This window comes from Gastrolobium bilobum, unplaced genomic scaffold, assembly GCF_033153095.1.
Source record: "Gastrolobium bilobum isolate Gb01-03AN ecotype WA unplaced genomic scaffold, APGP_CSIRO_Gbil_v1 utg6330, whole genome shotgun sequence".
In the NCBI taxonomy this organism is placed as follows: domain Eukaryota; kingdom Viridiplantae; phylum Streptophyta; class Magnoliopsida; order Fabales; family Fabaceae; genus Gastrolobium; species Gastrolobium bilobum.
The window spans coordinates 111,882-128,490 of record NW_026896517.1 but is presented as its reverse complement, the minus strand read 5'-3'; the positions used below and the strand labels follow the sequence as shown (position 1 = coordinate 128,490).

At 37.0% G+C, this 16,609-nt stretch overlaps 3 protein-coding genes across 3 annotated transcripts; all 3 read right to left on the bottom strand.

The window, feature by feature from the left end:
• Positions 1–238: 238 nt before the first annotated feature.
• Positions 239–5,336, bottom strand: LOC133300231 (uncharacterized). Its single transcript, XM_061499754.1, has 9 exons — positions 4,891–5,336; positions 4,394–4,439; positions 4,215–4,293; positions 4,074–4,119; positions 3,890–3,988; positions 2,508–2,576; positions 2,064–2,424; positions 1,779–1,936; positions 239–1,369 (listed from the first exon to the last, which is right to left on the bottom strand). Exons 1-9 carry the CDS (start codon positions 5,254–5,256, stop codon positions 455–457), a joined length of 2,139 nt encoding a protein of 712 aa, XP_061355738.1. The 5' UTR covers positions 5,257–5,336; the 3' UTR covers positions 239–454.
• A 4,047-nt stretch (positions 5,337–9,383) lies between these two features.
• Positions 9,384–10,667, bottom strand: LOC133300215 (uncharacterized). Its single transcript, XM_061499729.1, has 2 exons — positions 10,131–10,667; positions 9,384–9,992 (listed from the first exon to the last, which is right to left on the bottom strand). Exons 1-2 carry the CDS (start codon positions 10,665–10,667, stop codon positions 9,384–9,386), a joined length of 1,146 nt encoding a protein of 381 aa, XP_061355713.1.
• A 4,784-nt stretch (positions 10,668–15,451) lies between these two features.
• On the bottom strand, positions 15,452–16,064 carry LOC133300214 (uncharacterized protein At4g04775-like). Its single transcript, XM_061499728.1, has 3 exons — positions 15,955–16,064; positions 15,598–15,892; positions 15,452–15,502 (listed from the first exon to the last, which is right to left on the bottom strand). The coding sequence occupies exons 1-3, from the start codon at positions 16,062–16,064 to the stop codon at positions 15,452–15,454; spliced, it is 456 nt and encodes a 151-aa protein (XP_061355712.1).
• Positions 16,065–16,609: the final 545 nt, after the last annotated feature.

Here is a 16,609-nt window from a genome sequence, read left to right as displayed (position 1 = left end):
TTTCTACCTTTATAAAAGCTAAAAAATTTAATTTTAAAAGAAAAATTGATTTTTTTTATGTCTTTTGCTTTTCTGTTAAAAGCAAACGTCCAAATTAATTTTTTCCTTTTTTCTAAAAGAAAACAGTTTTCGGAGAAAAAACTCATCCAAAACACGCTATCAGCAAACCTTGATTATCACAGCAATAGAGTTGTACATTATGGGCGGAAGTATTGGATGCAAACTGGGTTTCCCAATGTAACAATTAAACCTGTTGGGTGTTGACTTGAAAATTAAATTAGGATACATCAATCTGTACAGGAAACGACCTACTCCTTTACAACAAAGTTGCATAATTTAGAAATTAGAAGAGGCCTAGCATTACTCTCTGCCAGGCGCATTGAATACAAACCCTGTCCCTACCGTTCTATGGTTAAATTAATAAATAAACAATAGAGGAGGAAAATCTTTTACTTCACAACTGCAACACCAAATCAGGGGTCGAATTTGGAGATCCAGGAGCCTGAAATCTCACATTGAGATCTGGAGGAACTGAGCCTGACTTCTGCTGTGGTGCTAGTCCGGAAATAGACTTCTGATTTGGCTGCCAAGGCACGGACTCGCTCCTTGAGTTTGATAATGCAACGCTACAACCTACACTTGAATGTTCTGGGAGCTCAACATCATCTGATTTTAAGCTGTTTGCAGGAGCAGGATGGAAAACGTTATTATTAGATCTAGGTGATGTGTCAATCACTGAGCAAGTATGAAGATTAAACCCAGCAGGTTGGGTCTCTTCAATATTTTTCCCCACCTGAGCTGCATTTTTATACCCATTCATTCGAGGCTGAATCCCAGGGCTTCGATGCACCTGACATGCATTCAAAGGCGATATTGCACCCTGTAGATTACACCCCATAGTAGAATTCAATACCCCCTTAGCTTCCGTTTTTCCCGTTATACGTTCAGAAGATCTATTGGCAACAACAGAGGATGATGAGGGAATAAAACATGGAGAACTATGCTTGGTTGTAAGGCCATTTGGAGGTAAGATATTTAAAGGTGCATGCTTCTCCGACAAAATGTTTCCATCATGCTTTTCAGATGATTTGTCATTCTTCAAATCAAATGTGACAGGCACAGAAGCTGATGAGGAGCTTTGACCAGACAAGGGTTGCAACGGTGATGACAGAGTTGGTGCATGTGAAGGTCGTGGCACTGGATTGCTTTGTTTCGCATCATTTTCTCCGACCCAACCAGGACCAAATTTAATGACAGGAGATAGGCATTTCTCTATCTTCTTAGATGCAATTTTCCAAGCAAAAGGTCCCACATTGGCAGCAAATTGTGCCAAGCTTCTTGCATAACCAAACTCTGAATGAAGGCCAACCTAACCAAATAAAAGCCAAGTCTAGAGATCAGCCAAAGCCATGCAGATACCCATTTAAAAATAGGTCTAACAAAAAATACGGAGTAGCGCAAGCAAAGCCATTCTTGGCTATCTGAATTTCAACCCGATAGAAGCAAGTAACTCTGGCCAAAAGCAGCAAGTTACCAGAAACTGCCGATGACTTACTCTGCCACCTTTGCATCAGGCAATTGATTGGCATGATTTTATAACATAGTGAGCATAGTAAAACCTCATATTCATTCAGCTGATAAAATTATTCGCACAAACTTATGGGGAAACTTAATAACGACAGATCACCAATATAAAGGACACATGCATGACAGCAAATAATTTTCATCTGCTTTTCAGATAAATAAATTGAAAGATTAACTGCAAGTCAAACACATACAGGTAGTAGTAATTTCCTCTCTCCATCAAAAGTAGTCAAAACCGATAGCTCTTGCGCATCAGCTGGTGAATGAGAATACTTATATGTGCTTCGTTTATTCTCATCAAGTACAATATGTTTTTTCACATATTTCATCATATTTCCCCTAAAAGTTGGTCCTGTAAGAAAATAAAAGATGAAGGTAAAAATGACTTGCTTATCTCAAGAAATTTACATGAAAAAAGGATGAACAAAAATAGATTGATAAATGGGAAGGACGATGTGGGTTGTTAGTTAGTTATGAACCTGTAAAATCATCAATCTTCTCTGAATTCTTCTCTGCTAACCAACTACTACAAAAATCATTATTGCGAGTGACATGAGATCTTCCAGATAGATCGGCAGAAGCAGATTTCTTTAAAACATGAGATCCTTTTCTCATATCGTGATTGGACCACATGGCATTTTCTCCCCCAGTGGCAAGAGTGGCATCAGATGAAAACTCTACACCAGCACGATCCACGAAAGTCCTGACCGGTGGTTTCTTCAGTTTCTTGCTGGGTGGTCTGCCTCTTCTTACTACTCTTGGCTCTAGCTCATTATCATCGCCACTATCTTGCCTAAGATTTTCAAAATTCTTTTTTGCCAGTTCTTGAATTGATCGTGCCTGGCATCAGTTTATCAGTTTTAGAAAACATGAAGAGAATTGCTCAATTCTAGTAAATGCACGGGTTCGTATTATATAATTACCTGTCTGAAATATATGGTATCCGGGGCATTATACTGCATCGCATTTGTACAGATTAAGAAAACATCTTTCTGCACAAGAGTAATAAAGAGTAAGCAAGAAAATGGTTAAGCAACAGACAGACAGTGCAAATCTTCTACGTCCTAACAAAGAACATGATAGACAAACCAATTAACCTAGATTTGCATCTCTACAAAATAGTCATAATTTTACTATCCTTTTAAGGATACAGACAAAAGATAACAGTTTAGTTTCATAGTTGTCAATAGCAGTTAGCGGCCAGTAGCGGCCGACCCCGAAAATGGTATAACGGTGTAGCGGTATTACCGTTACGGTGAAGTATTAATTCCACATATATTATACTAACAGTCAAGAAACAAGGCAATACCGCTTTTAGTATTAATGCTCAAACATAAGAAGTCACACAAAATCAAACACATAATTCCACAATCAATGTCAAATACAAGGAACATAAAGGAAGGATCCAAAATTAAACACAACTGAACAATAAAATTGTCAAATAGCCAAGTACAAGAAGTGAACTAATAACGAAAATCATCATCATCTTCGGATTCTCCATCAAATTCCAACATGGGAGTGTAGCGGGGTAGCGGGTAGAGGTATTGCTGCTACGTTACGCCGCTACCTTCCGCTACGGCCAATGTCGCGTAGCGTCGCGGTTTGTAGTGGCCGACCGCCGCTACCCGCTAAGGTAGCAATTTAGCGGCGCTACGGGCCGCTACTGACAACCTAGTTTAGTTTATATCCATTGTCAATTGACTCATCACCGTAAATAGTTCTTTAAGGGGGAGAGGTCAGTAGCGACTAGCAACTAGGGAGTATTCAGCCATTCACCTCAGTTGGCAGTTCAAAACAGAATCCGTAACAGTTGCTATCCTCTAAGATCTCATTTATTGGATATAAAACAGAGACTCAATCCTTTGTAATTGTTATTAATACAACTACAAGTAAAATTCTGAATTGTACTGAACAGATAAAAGAAATTCCATGTTTTAATATGTTTCACCATGTGAACGACACCCTAAATAATCCACACTTGATGTGAACTATTGAATAGCTGGTGCAACTAATAACTTTAAGCAAATCCTTCGTAAGGCGTTGGAATTTAATTTAAAGAGTGTTTAGCCACAAAAAGCATTAATTAAACAATAAACTAAAACTAACTGGAATCAATTTCAACAACAAAATAGTTTAAAGAGACTTTATTTTTTTCATTTACCTAACTTCCCGGTTACAACTGGCCTCCTTATGCATAGCAGTTGGAGACAAATTAACACACAAGTGACACAACGAGGAAAGCAAATGTAAAAGCTGCTTGGGCCAAACTATTCAACATAAGCTCAAACTTAAGTTAAATACTAACCTCAAATTGTTCCAAGTTGGCATAATCTCCATCATCTAGCTTCTTCCTTACAGTGCCAAAGTCCATTGGAAACTCTATAACTTCATGGTAATCTGGAAGCTGCGAGCAGTGATTACCACGTTAAAATAAAAGAGAATTGCACGAGAGCTATAAGTTATTATCACAAATATTTCTTAAGATTAACCTCATTTGGGTCGACTGGCTCGGAAAACACACCATAAGTGTCCTTCCTGATTTATATTAAAACATTCAGTGAAATGGAATTGAGATACTGCATCAAAACGTACAAATACAAACTAGGTACAGTGCAAGAGGGAAGACATACTTTTGAAGCCTGTCCAGAATAAAAAGTAACAGCGTTTTATCAGGTAAAGATGTTGAGAGTCCAGAATCTAACTGGGTCGCTGCACGATCAGATAACACTCAAGAAGCTTTCAAATTATTTTTATTATTAAAAAAAAAATGAAAGATAAATCGTGTCTAGTAGTTATAAGGTCAACAAACCTTGAGGGGTTTTGGCTAGGTCTATACCAGAAGTAGAATTCTGACACTGCAAGAACAAAAGAAAAAAAAAAAGTCATGAAAAAACATGTTTGCGCCTTTCCCGCGGTGAGAAACAAACCAGCAAAGTATCTGTTAAAAAAGCAAAGGGAACAGGCATATTTCCAAGTGTCCAAAAGGGAAATAAATACAGTTAGACTTCGAAACTGAGAAACAACTATTAAAAATAAAAAATAAAAAATAAAAAGGAGAGAGAGAGACAAATAGAAGCTTTTTATGAGATATGAAAGTCAAGTCATTATGATTTTCCTTTTAAGTAAAGATAGATTAAATGCTTTATAAAGAATAAAAAAAAAAAAAAAAAGTTGATACTGTAGTGTAGGGTGTAAGACCTGTTCAAACTGAAAATTTAGACACCCGAAATTCAAGGTATTTGGAAAAGCAATAAGTCAAAAAAAGGAATTGGCATTTGGCAATTTGAATTCTCGAAAATTAAATACCGTATGGACGGGCCCGGATCCATGGGGTATGGGATTGATCTTGCGCTTCATGCAATTGGAGACAACGAGATCATCCTCCGACCCACATGAATTGGAGGAGTGTGAGGGTAATTTGAGAACGAGTTTGAGCTTCTTCTGACGCTGCGTCCCACTCGATAATTCCTCATCCTCATCCCCGGCCAAGTCTGTATTGGGGTTCCGGCGGGTAGATCGCCGGACATGTTTAGGGGTGGTCCTGTAATTCGAATCAGAGTTATGGTTTCGCTTGAGTTGTTGTTGTTGTTGTTGCTCCTTCAGAGTTCGTTTTCGGAGATCCAAAAGAGAGGGTCGTCCTTTCTTCTTCTTCTTCTCCACTATCTTACCCATGTGTGGTGGTGGTGTTGCCCTCTCTCTCTCTCTCTCTCTCTGCAGACAAACAAACAGGGCGTTATTTTTCTATTTTTATTTTATTTTAAGAAATTTTGTTTTATTTACTGCGTGGATTCTACTTAACAGACGCATTCACATTGGGCTTCATGCATTGCGATACTGATTGTCAATTACCACCTTGTATTGCTTTCCACGTGTTATAAGAAAGCCCAAAATCTCCAAACACAGTGCCCCCAAACACACCGCCTGTTTTATAACAAACTTTTCCTTCACTCTTTTTTTTTTTTTTTTTTTTGTGAACATGAAGATCATCGGTAAAAAAATAATTACCAAACCTGAGAGGAATTAATTCAGTCCAAAGCATTTTCATTTTCACACAGTCCCTAAGTAAATGCAGAGAGGTTTCAGCTTCTACTAAACAAACTGGACAATAAGCTTGGCCTAAATCAAATGAACTCAATCTAGCTTTAGTTGGCAATCTGTCATGGAAGACTTTCCACAAGAATAATCGAACAACTTGAGGACCTTTCCATCTCCAAACCATTTTCCAAATCTCTGAATTACCATGAGTATCAGAATCGGTACCTGCAAGGGTTTGATAAATGTTTTTTACTGAAATTTGATCAGAGTTATTTAAATTCCAACGCATAAAATCATCTACATCCTGCTCATTTGGAGGTAAAATGCTTCTAATTGATAACACAACATCAGAAGGCAGCCAACGAGCAAGAGACTGAATATCCCAATTACCCTGATCATCAACATATTCAATAAGCTTTTTATTGCTTTCTTCCCATGGAATTGGAGCTATAGTCATGTCCAGAAGCCTATTTCCATCATGTATCCATTTATCCTTCCAAAAAGAAATCTATGTTCCATTTCCAATCTCCCAGTTGAGATGGTTTTCTAATTTTTTCCAGATTGAACATATGTATTTCCATAATCTAGAATCACCATTTTTGCAGCTAAATAAAGAACTTCCTCTATTCGGACCACTATATTTAGATTTTATAAAATGAACCCAGAATTAATCTGGATGATCAAATATATCCCAAGCAAGCTTCCCTACAAAAGCATCATTCATGGATATTAACTTTTTCAAACTCAAACCTCCTTCTGATTTCGGTTTTGTAATAGTCTCCCAGCTCACAAGGTGCATCTTTTTTTTGTCCTCTGTGTCTCCCCAGATGAAACCTCTCTGCAACTTTTCAATTTCATGACAGATTGATCTAGGGATTTTATCACATTACATTTGATAAAAGGGAATAGCTGATAGAACAGACTGAGCAAGGGTGATCCTACCAGCTTGTGATAGGCATTTTGATTGCCAGCCATTCAACTTGTTTTGCACCTTTTCAACAATATTAGCATATGCATCCTTAGACACTCTGTCATGCTTCATCCATACCCCCAGATGTCTCCCTACATTACGCACCCTCTTAAACCCACAAGCATTGGTGATCTCATCAGCTACATTATCTGGAGTATTCTTGGAGAAGAAAATACTAGTCTTCTGTTGATTCACTCTTTCTCCTGAGATATCACCAAACAGCTGCAGACACTTGAGAATAATTTGGATTTGATCCATAGAGGCTTCAGCAAAAAGCATTAAGTCATCAGCAAACAACAAATGGGATATAGCAGGTCCACCTTTTCCAGCATGAATTGGTTTCCAAAGGTTACCTTGAACAACAGTGTTGATAGTATGGCTGAGTTTTTCCATTGCAATAACAAAAACATAAGGAGAGAGAGGATCACCTTGTCGGACTCCTCTTGAAGGTTGAAATTCCTTTGACATCCCTCTATTCCAGAGGACATTGAAACTAGCAGTAGAAATTGCAGCCATAATAATACTAACTAAATTAGCTGGGAGCTGCACCTCCTGAAGAATTTTTTTAATAAAATCCCAATTCAATCTGTCATAAGCTTTTTCTAGATCCACCTTGATAGCCATGAAAGTCTTCCTTCCTCTCATTCTATGCATAGAATGAATCAACTCCTGCACTATAATTATATTATCTTGTATATGTCTACCCGGAACAACGCTAGCCTGGACAGGGGATATGATTTTATCCATTATACCAAACATCCTTTGCACCACAATCTTGCTCAAGACTTTATAAATCACTGGACACAAAGATATTGGCCGAAATTGAGCCATATAGGATGGATTATTTTCCTTAGGAATAAGAACAAGCAAAGTGGAATTAATAGTGGCCACTAAGTCCGGATTTTCCTATAAACTATGAATAAGCTGAACTAACTGAGTCTTCATCTTAACCCAGTTAACTTGGAAAAAAGCAGCTGGAAAACCATCCACTCCTGGAGCTTTGTAAGAACCCATATTAAACAGGGCTCTTTTAATTTCATCTTCTGTTGGATTTTTACTAAGCATGATCTTTTCCTCATCAGATAAAGAAGGCCATAAATTATGGGAAGAAAGCCACCTTCTATGTTAAACATCTTCAGAGTACAGATTCTGGAAGAAATTACAGGCATGATTTTTAAGCTCATATGGATCAGAAATCCATTTATTAAAACCATCTTTGAGTCTCACAACTCTATTGGCATTTCTACGGATTATTGTATTTAGGTGATAGAATTTAGTTTTTCTATTACCATCAACAATTCATTGTTGCCTAGACTTCTGAAACCACAACAACTCTTCTTCTTCCAAAACTTTCTTTAGACTTTCTTCACAATGACTCTCCATATTCTTCAGCCTATCAATGTCATTCCCAGTCCTTTGATGCTGAATATTTTCCTGGGTTTTCAATAATCTCTCCTTCTTTCTATTAATATCACCAAACACCCTTTTTATTCCACTTTTGAAGAGTAGGTACTAATCTTTGAAGCATATATGGAATGTCAAAATCTTGATCCCAATTATCATTTAGAAAACTAGGAAAAGCATGATGATGATGCCAAGCTGCTTGAAATCGAAAAGGTTTTTTACAATTGGCTTCTTTTCTGGCAAACAGGTTTAAAAGCAAAGGATTGTGATCGGAGTGGACCTGAGGAAGATGAATAACTTTTGCATCATCAAACTTGAGTCTCCAGTGAATATTGGTTACAATCTTATCCAGTCTTTTGTAAACTCTGTCCAAATGAGCCCACTTTGGACCTTGCCATGTGAATTTAGATCCTGTGAATCCCAAATCCTCTGATTGACACTCATCAAGTGTTTCTTTGAAGGTCTGGAATTTTGTATAATTTGGAGGAGATCCCTCTTTCTTTTCTGATGCAGCCACAATTTCATTAAAATCCCCTCCAACCAGCCAAGGCTTAATCATGTTCCTACCCATTCTCTTCAACTCATCCCACAAACCAGATCTTCTTGCCTCCCTAGGACTAGCATATATTGATGTACAAAGAAAGCTGTCACCACTTTTAAGAGTAATTTTTGAGTGAATCATTTGATCAGATTGGGAAATAGGCTCCACATTAATCTTATTGGAATCCCACATAATCCAAATTCCACCAGAGAACCCCTGAGCTTCTTCCACAAAACAAATATTAAAACCACAATTTTTCATGATTTTTGAACCAGAAGCACCGTTAACTTTAGTTTCTAAGAGAACTATCATGCAAATCTGATTACTCCTAACTGTGTTTTTTAATACACGCCCAAACTCTTTACCAGCAGCCCCTCTCACATTCCAGAAAAGAAAAGACATAAAAATCAATCATTGTTTACAGGGTTATGGAGTACCTGTATCTCCAATTCCATTGGCGAAGCTTTTCCACCCAAATCTTCTCGATTCTGCACTTCTGTACTAGGATTATCTTGCTCCATTTCATCTCTAGTCTGATCTAGTGGCCTTGGTGCATGCTGAGTGTCCATAATCTGAGAAGTATTACTCTGGTTTAAGTTGGTAGGAAGAATATTTTTCCTCGATAGAATTTGGATTGAAGGGATCTCTCTGGTTTGGGATTCTTCCTTTGCTGTTTGAATGCTCTTTTGACTCATACCATTCTCAACTTGCCTCGAATTGGCAGGTTTTATATTTTTTGTAGCTGGCTTTCTTTTCTAACTTCTGCTTCTATTCTGGAATTCAAGTTCTTCTCGACATTATGATCCTCATTAACTCCACCTACCAACTTATAGTTGGTGCTGGTTTCAATTACTTGAATTGCATTTTTATCTCCTTTTTTCTCCCCTGTCTATTTTTTGAATTATGCTCTGCAATGCTTTCTTCCTCATTAATTTCCACATTCAAATTCTCCTCTTTTCCATCCTCTGCATCATTAGATTCATATGCAAGAGCATTAAATCTGGATGATTGTCTTCTTGTGGGTTGGCCATTATGGTTCTCCTTCTTCCCTTTTTGGGCAAAATCATTAATCCGGTTAAATCTCTTCTGCCTATTAACTAACATCCAAGGGCCATAAGTATTTTCCTTTGCTAAATCTCCACTTGAGCAGCTTTGACTCATAGTTGTATCCACTCCTCCTCCTTGTTCCTTCCTATTTTGGTCTTGAGATGGTTCAGCGTTTTCAGTGGGACATTTTTTGGAGCACATCTCTAACCTATGCCCATATTGGCCGCAAGAATAGCACACCAAATGTAATCCCTCATATTCCACATGCTTCAGTCTTCCCTCAAGTTTGTACTCAGCATTCAGTGGCTTGGTAAGATCTAATTCAACACATATGCGAGCAAATCTACCCCTAGCCAAGGAAGTGGTTGCAGCATCCACTTTGATAAATTTACCCAACCAATTACCAATCCCCTTAATCAATTATGTATTTGTATACTCAATTGGGAACTCCGGAAGCCTCACCCAGGCTGTAATTCAAGCTATTGTTGCTTGGAAAGGGTTAAAATCTGGCTCCCGAGATCGAATCGCAAGATAATGATCTGAGATTACCCAAGGTCCAGCCGTTAAAGCATGATCCAGATCCTTTTGACATGAGAAACGAACTAGGAGATATCTATTTTCCACATCAGTGATAAAAACTTGGCCCTCCCGTGCCCACATGTTTTCCAATCTTTTTTTCATGAAAGTCAAAGACAGTTTCTTACCTAATAGCTTGACATAGATTGCTTTCTTCCATGGTCGCCATGCCTTCTTCTTGAAGTCAGCTGGAAGCTTGAAATTAGTCCGACCATCTCCATCTATTTCCCATGTTACCTCCGGTTGCTTTTCCTTACTGCCATTCTCCTCTTTTTCCTCCTCCACAGTGCCGTTTTCCAATAATATATCCTCCTCATCACTCCACCATTCTCCATTGTGTCTCATTAACATTTCTTTGAAGGATATGCCCTCTCTTATCCACTCATCTTCCCTCGGCACCATCGCTTGGTCGTGACTGAATTCAGCATCGTCTCCCTTATATTTTTTCTTGCTTTGGTGGAGGTTGTCAAATTCCTCCGGTGAGATTTCAGCCTTCTCCGTCGTCTCCATTAAATCGCACAGAAACCCTAGCAGAGCTCTCTAGAAGTCATTCATTCTTTTTTATCTAGTATATTTTCCATTTTATCATTTAACCCTTTAAATAGTAAAAATATTTTTATTATATAATATTTCAAATATATTACTAATAAATAAAATAATAAAGAATAAATTAATTCTAAACAAAATTCTTAATTAAAAGAAAAAATTTAAAATATGATGTAAATTCAAACAATTTTTTAATACTTATAAATAAAAGAGTAAAGTCTCTTTTGCGTCCCTAACAAAAAATATGGTCCTCATTTTAATCCCTTATAAAAAAATTAGTCACCTGGTCCCTATTAAATTCAAAGTGGAGTCCTTTTGAGGGACTAATGTATGTCTTTTTTGAATTTGTAAGGGATTACAATTTTAATTAAATAGGTCCAATTTGTAGGGGGCCCAGGACTAAATTTTTTTTGTAAAGGACTAAAGTGGAAATCATATTTTTTGTTATGGACCCAAAAAAGATTTACTCTAAATAAAACTATTCACAAATTTTTATTATTTATAATTAAAATTAATTAGTATTTAATTTTAATAATTACAAAACAAATCAAGTAAACCATACATTTAAAAAAAATCAATATCCATATGAATGAAGCATAAATCTACCCCAAAAAAAGCATAAATCTAACAAGGAAAAATAATAGAAATTATAATAATCGAAAAATAAATCAATCAATCTATAGTATATTATAATTCAAAAGTTTTGCCACGTATAATTATTACAATGATTTGGATTCTTTTCAATAAAAGTAAAATTTTCATCCTAAACAAGTTTTTTTTTTTAAATAAGTAAATACCTAAATTGGTCCCTGACAAAAAAACTCGATATCCATTTTAGTCCCTAACAAAAATAAATTAGTTGGATAGTCCCCAACAAAGACAAATAGGTCTCACGTTGATCCTTCTGTTAATCCCAAACACACGGCGTCATTGATGGTGCTGATGTGTCACGTTAATGGGCATAGTCACTGCCACGTAGGAGGTGGAACGACATCGTCTGAAGCCCCATAATCCACGTTGCTCATAATCCTTTGGAGAAACCCAAAACTACCTCTCACCTAACCGTGGTTAACTTTACCATTTCCCTCTCTTGAAAGTTTGACACTCCATTGTTGAGAAGGAAGAAGACTGTTTTGCAAACATTTCCCTGCGTTTCGATTCCAAAGTGGTTCAACAATCAAAGGGAAGTGGAGGAAGAAATACCCTTGGTTTGGTGCGAGGCTCAACGTTCCGTACAAAAAAGGTAAGAGACTGGAAGTATTTTGGAACAATTTTTTATCGTAGTTGCTATTTGTTGCCTGCGGTCCCCATGGAGTTTTTGTTGTTTAATGCGTATTTTTTTCTGCATGGTCAGTGGATAATGTGGTTCATGTTTCACTTTAGGGTTTAGAGTAAAGAAATGCCTACCGGGTGGTGTGGTCCCTGTATGAGCAAAGTGGTCCATGGTTGACCCATTAACAATTAAAAACCGCATGGAAATTATTGAAAACAATCGCATGTTCCATTTGTCTATTTCTTTATTGGTTTGTATTGTTTCAGTGGTCCATATGTCTTGCCTTTGTTTTATGAGTAAGTACCCTGTTTTTGAAGTCGTCGTTGGATTAATGAAAGCTACCTTTTTTTGTTTGTACAAATGTCTGAATATATAATGATTATTTATCATTATGGTGGTATTTTAATAAGAGATGAAGATGGAGTGATGACCTATATAAATGGGAGAGTGGACTCACTGCCTGAGATAGATATTGATTACTGCAATTTGCGTGACCTTGACACTCTGTTTAAGCAATTTGGGTATGAAAAATGCAAAAAGATGATGTGGCTAAAGCCTGGTGAACCTAATTTGGAACAAGGCCTCAGACCACTTAGTACTGATTCGAATGTATGTGCCATGTGTGATGCTGCTTTAGGTAATGGCAATGAGATACATGTGTATTTTGAAGACTGCATTTCAATTCTTGAGTTTGGTTCACCTGAGACAACAGTACAAAGAATAATGTGGTTAATTCCACATATAATGAGGACCATGCATAGGATGATGATGGGATGAATTCGGATCATGAGATTTCACATGATCATGGGGTCAATTCGGATCAGAAGATTTCACATGGTGATGGGGTGAATCATGAGCAAGAAAGTGTAGCGGATGGTGGTAATTCATCCAAACATGACAATGTAGATGATGAGGTTGCTTCCTCAGATTTAGATTCATATGATAGTGCAGAGAATGAGGCATACAAGGCCCCCAGGTGTTGAGGACTGATGTGCCTCTGGAAAGTGTAGTTTTCTGTGTTAAAATTGATAAGAATTGAGTCATAAAAGAGAAACTTAAATATATATTTGCTAACTATATTGATTCTTTCTTTTCAATAATATTTCTCACCTATTAGTTGTGTTTTTACAGGAAAAAGGAGTGAAAATTACAAATTATAAAAAGCCTGTAGACGCGACTCCGCACTGATGTGTCACAGTACAATGGACAGAAATATGACGCGGACCAGCGCCACACTGACGCAGACCCGCGCCAGATTGCGAACTTTGCAGCGGAGGTTTCTGAGTGGCGCCCAGTGGCGCCAAATTCATGAAAAAATCAAGTGGCAGTGGCATGGCGCCACTTAGCGCCAAAACCATGCCAACTAGCGCCAAAATGAAAGCTTCCAAATTCATGGCGCAAGATGGCGCCAATTCCATGCTAGGTGGCGCCAATTTACAAGAAAGTTGTCCGGATTTTTTTATTCTGGCAGAAGCGCGGTGCTAACTTGCGCCACACCGGCGCCAACTGGCGCCGGGTTGCGAGAAAATAATACCGTGTTGTCCTGGGGGTATTTTTGGAAGAAATAAAAGAGGCTTATAAATAGGATCCTTATGAAAGAATTAGAGATTCAGACCCATTCTTCTGAAGAGAGACAACGGCGGTGCTCAGAGAGGATTCCTGGGATCAAGTTCTTCTTCTCATTTCTCCTTAAATTTTATGCTTTTGAATATTGGATTATTTTAAGCCATGATTATGCTTGGCTAGTATTTTTATTGTAGTTAGGGTCATGATGCTCACCGACAAGTGTACCGATCGCACAAGTAATATAGAAAGTAAGTAAAGTATCGTCTCCACAGGGATTGGGTCGAATATCAATTAATCGTTCCTTTCAAGAATGGAAGAGTTCAAAAGGGTTTTGACAAATATTGTAGGTTTGTGTAAAATTGAGAACTTAAAATAAAGACTTGTTTTTAAATTTTTAATTATGAGAAAAAGAACAATAAAAATGAGAATTGATTTTTGTAAATGTGAGAAAAACATTGTAGCTAGAGCGCACTCACCTTATGATCCCCACTTCTTACTTTGGATTGATTTACAATATTCAATTATATAATTACTCAGATAAATTATTATCTAGAATTAATTAGTTAAATCTCAATCCCTTGGCAATTTAACCCTTTAACCTCAATTGGAATCCTAATCCCTTAGTAACCCCTCATGAGAATTAAGCAATGAACTCAATAATTTAAGCATCTGTAATTAAATATACATATAAACCTAGCATGCATAGTAATTGTTATCTTACCCACTTTCAAGATGAAAACCCCAATATTCCTATCTAGGGTTCTAACCCTCAAACTATCCTCAACTATTAGATTGATCAAGTCTAACAAAGAAGATATAAAATACGCACAAGGTAAAGATAGAGATAATTATATAAACGAAAAACCATAAATCAATCCATCGTAACAAGGGTTCACATAGGGTTTGTGAAGGACCATGAGGATGAACAGACTGTACCATTGGTGGGAAAAAAAAAAGGCCTGCAAAACAAAAACCAGTTAGACTGGTCATTACCCCAAGACTATGACTCTAGTTATAGCCATAGTTAGTAGGAACATTATGGTTTTTTTGGAACACATATGTATTGGCCTTCATGGAAATATGTCAGTGGAATTTTTTTGTATGACTGTGGCATGTTGGCCTTGGTTAGTAATTGTAACTAGGATGTGATGAAATGAATGCAAAATGTTTGCTTACTATTTGTGTTTTGTGTCATTAATGTATTCAATGCTGCAATTTTTAAATTTTGGTCCACACCTACTGTCTGCTGATACACTTTGTGGTTTTTGTCAACAATGGTATTTTTTGTTCTGTTTTTTGTGTCCATTATCAGTTCCCTATTTTTACAGTGTAGCTTCACTGTAGCTTCAATGTAAAAAAATAAGTTATGTTTCTGTCAACAACGGTTTCTGCTGATGAAATGGTATTTTTTGTTCTGTTTGGGAATGTCCATCATAAGTTCCCTGTTTGTTATGTTTGTTTTGTTCTGTTTGCTGAGTCCATTAATGTTCTGGATCATTAATGTATTCAATGTAGCTTCACTGCACTTGTAAACCATCTGCAATTAAGTGGCCTTATAAGCCCTCAACATTTTCTATCGAGGATATTTTTAGTTCTTGTTTTATAATTCATAGGTCCATTATGGTCCCTAACAAAATTATCGGGGTCCTTTTCAGTCCCTGCTATATTTCTGTTAACAACAATGTATGTTTGCTATTAACAGACCAGCAATGACATTTCCTCTTGTTCATGCTGATATCAGTCATGACTAACAAGAATGTACATTTGCTATAAACAGACTAGCAACCTTTTTTATCTGCATCAAGTTTATACAACACTTTGTGCCAATAAACATAACTTCAAATACATAAGCCATGCTATATACATTTCATGAACAACAATTCATTAAATTTCAACACTGCTCCTTCCATTACAAATCTTTACATTCCAAAAATGTTACAACATGTAATGGTAGATACACCTGCAAATAGAAACAGAACCACATGATATATTTCACTCCAGCCTACTTGCAAGACATATACATATTACAAACACAACAATAGATCCAGCAAATACCCTAGCACACCTACACACATGCTTAATTTCCTTCTCCACCCTTTCAAACTCTGCTTGCATCTTCATTGATAGTTCCTCAATCTTTATATGGTGCTCATTAATCTTCTTTTTGTGGTCATTCACCTCCAGCTGCAATTCATCATTGAGCTTCATGTCCACAAAGTTCAACTTGAATTCCATTTCAGCTACATTCAACTCCAGCTTATTAATTCTCCAGTCTTCCAGCTCCATGGTATCAGATGTAGCATCATCCACCCATGTAAAAAAAGTTGCAGTGTGGCTTCTTTTTCTAACACTAAATTAAACCAAACTGTTAATAACATTCAAATTAGACAGTTAACGCATGTAAAAAAATACCTCTTCTTGAAATTGGGGCACCCGAAAAATGCTCTATTTGGATTTCTAATTGTTTTGGAGGTGTAAACAACATTGTGCCTCCCACATTTACACAATGGAACAGCTCTCATTCTTTTACTTATGGACCCAAATGAACTACAAGGGCTTGAGCTCCCCCTCCTAGAAGAAATATTCATCTCCTAAACACTAAGTTTCAAATAAAATACCAAATTGAGGATAAACGCTAAATCAGTAATCCCCAAATTCAAACGTTCAATCTTCTATTTAATCCCCTTCTCTCTGGTTTAAGAAGAACCCTAAACCATACGATGACGTTCCTTTGAAGAAATTGAGAGGGAATGACAACTTAACGTTCAATTGGGTTTCTTCAAAGGATTATGAGCAACGTGGATTATGGAGCTTCAGACGACGTCGTTCCACCTTCAACGTGGCAATGACTGTGCCCATTAACGTGACACATCAGCTTCGTCAATGACGTCGTGTGTTTGGGATTAACAGAAGGATCAACATGGGATCTATTTGTCTTTGTTGGGGACTATCCAACTAATTTATTTTTGTTAGGGACTAAAATGGGTACCGAGTTTTTTGTCAGGGACCAATTTGGATATTTACTCTAAAAAAATTTATGTGGGTCACTTACAAATTAATCAAATTA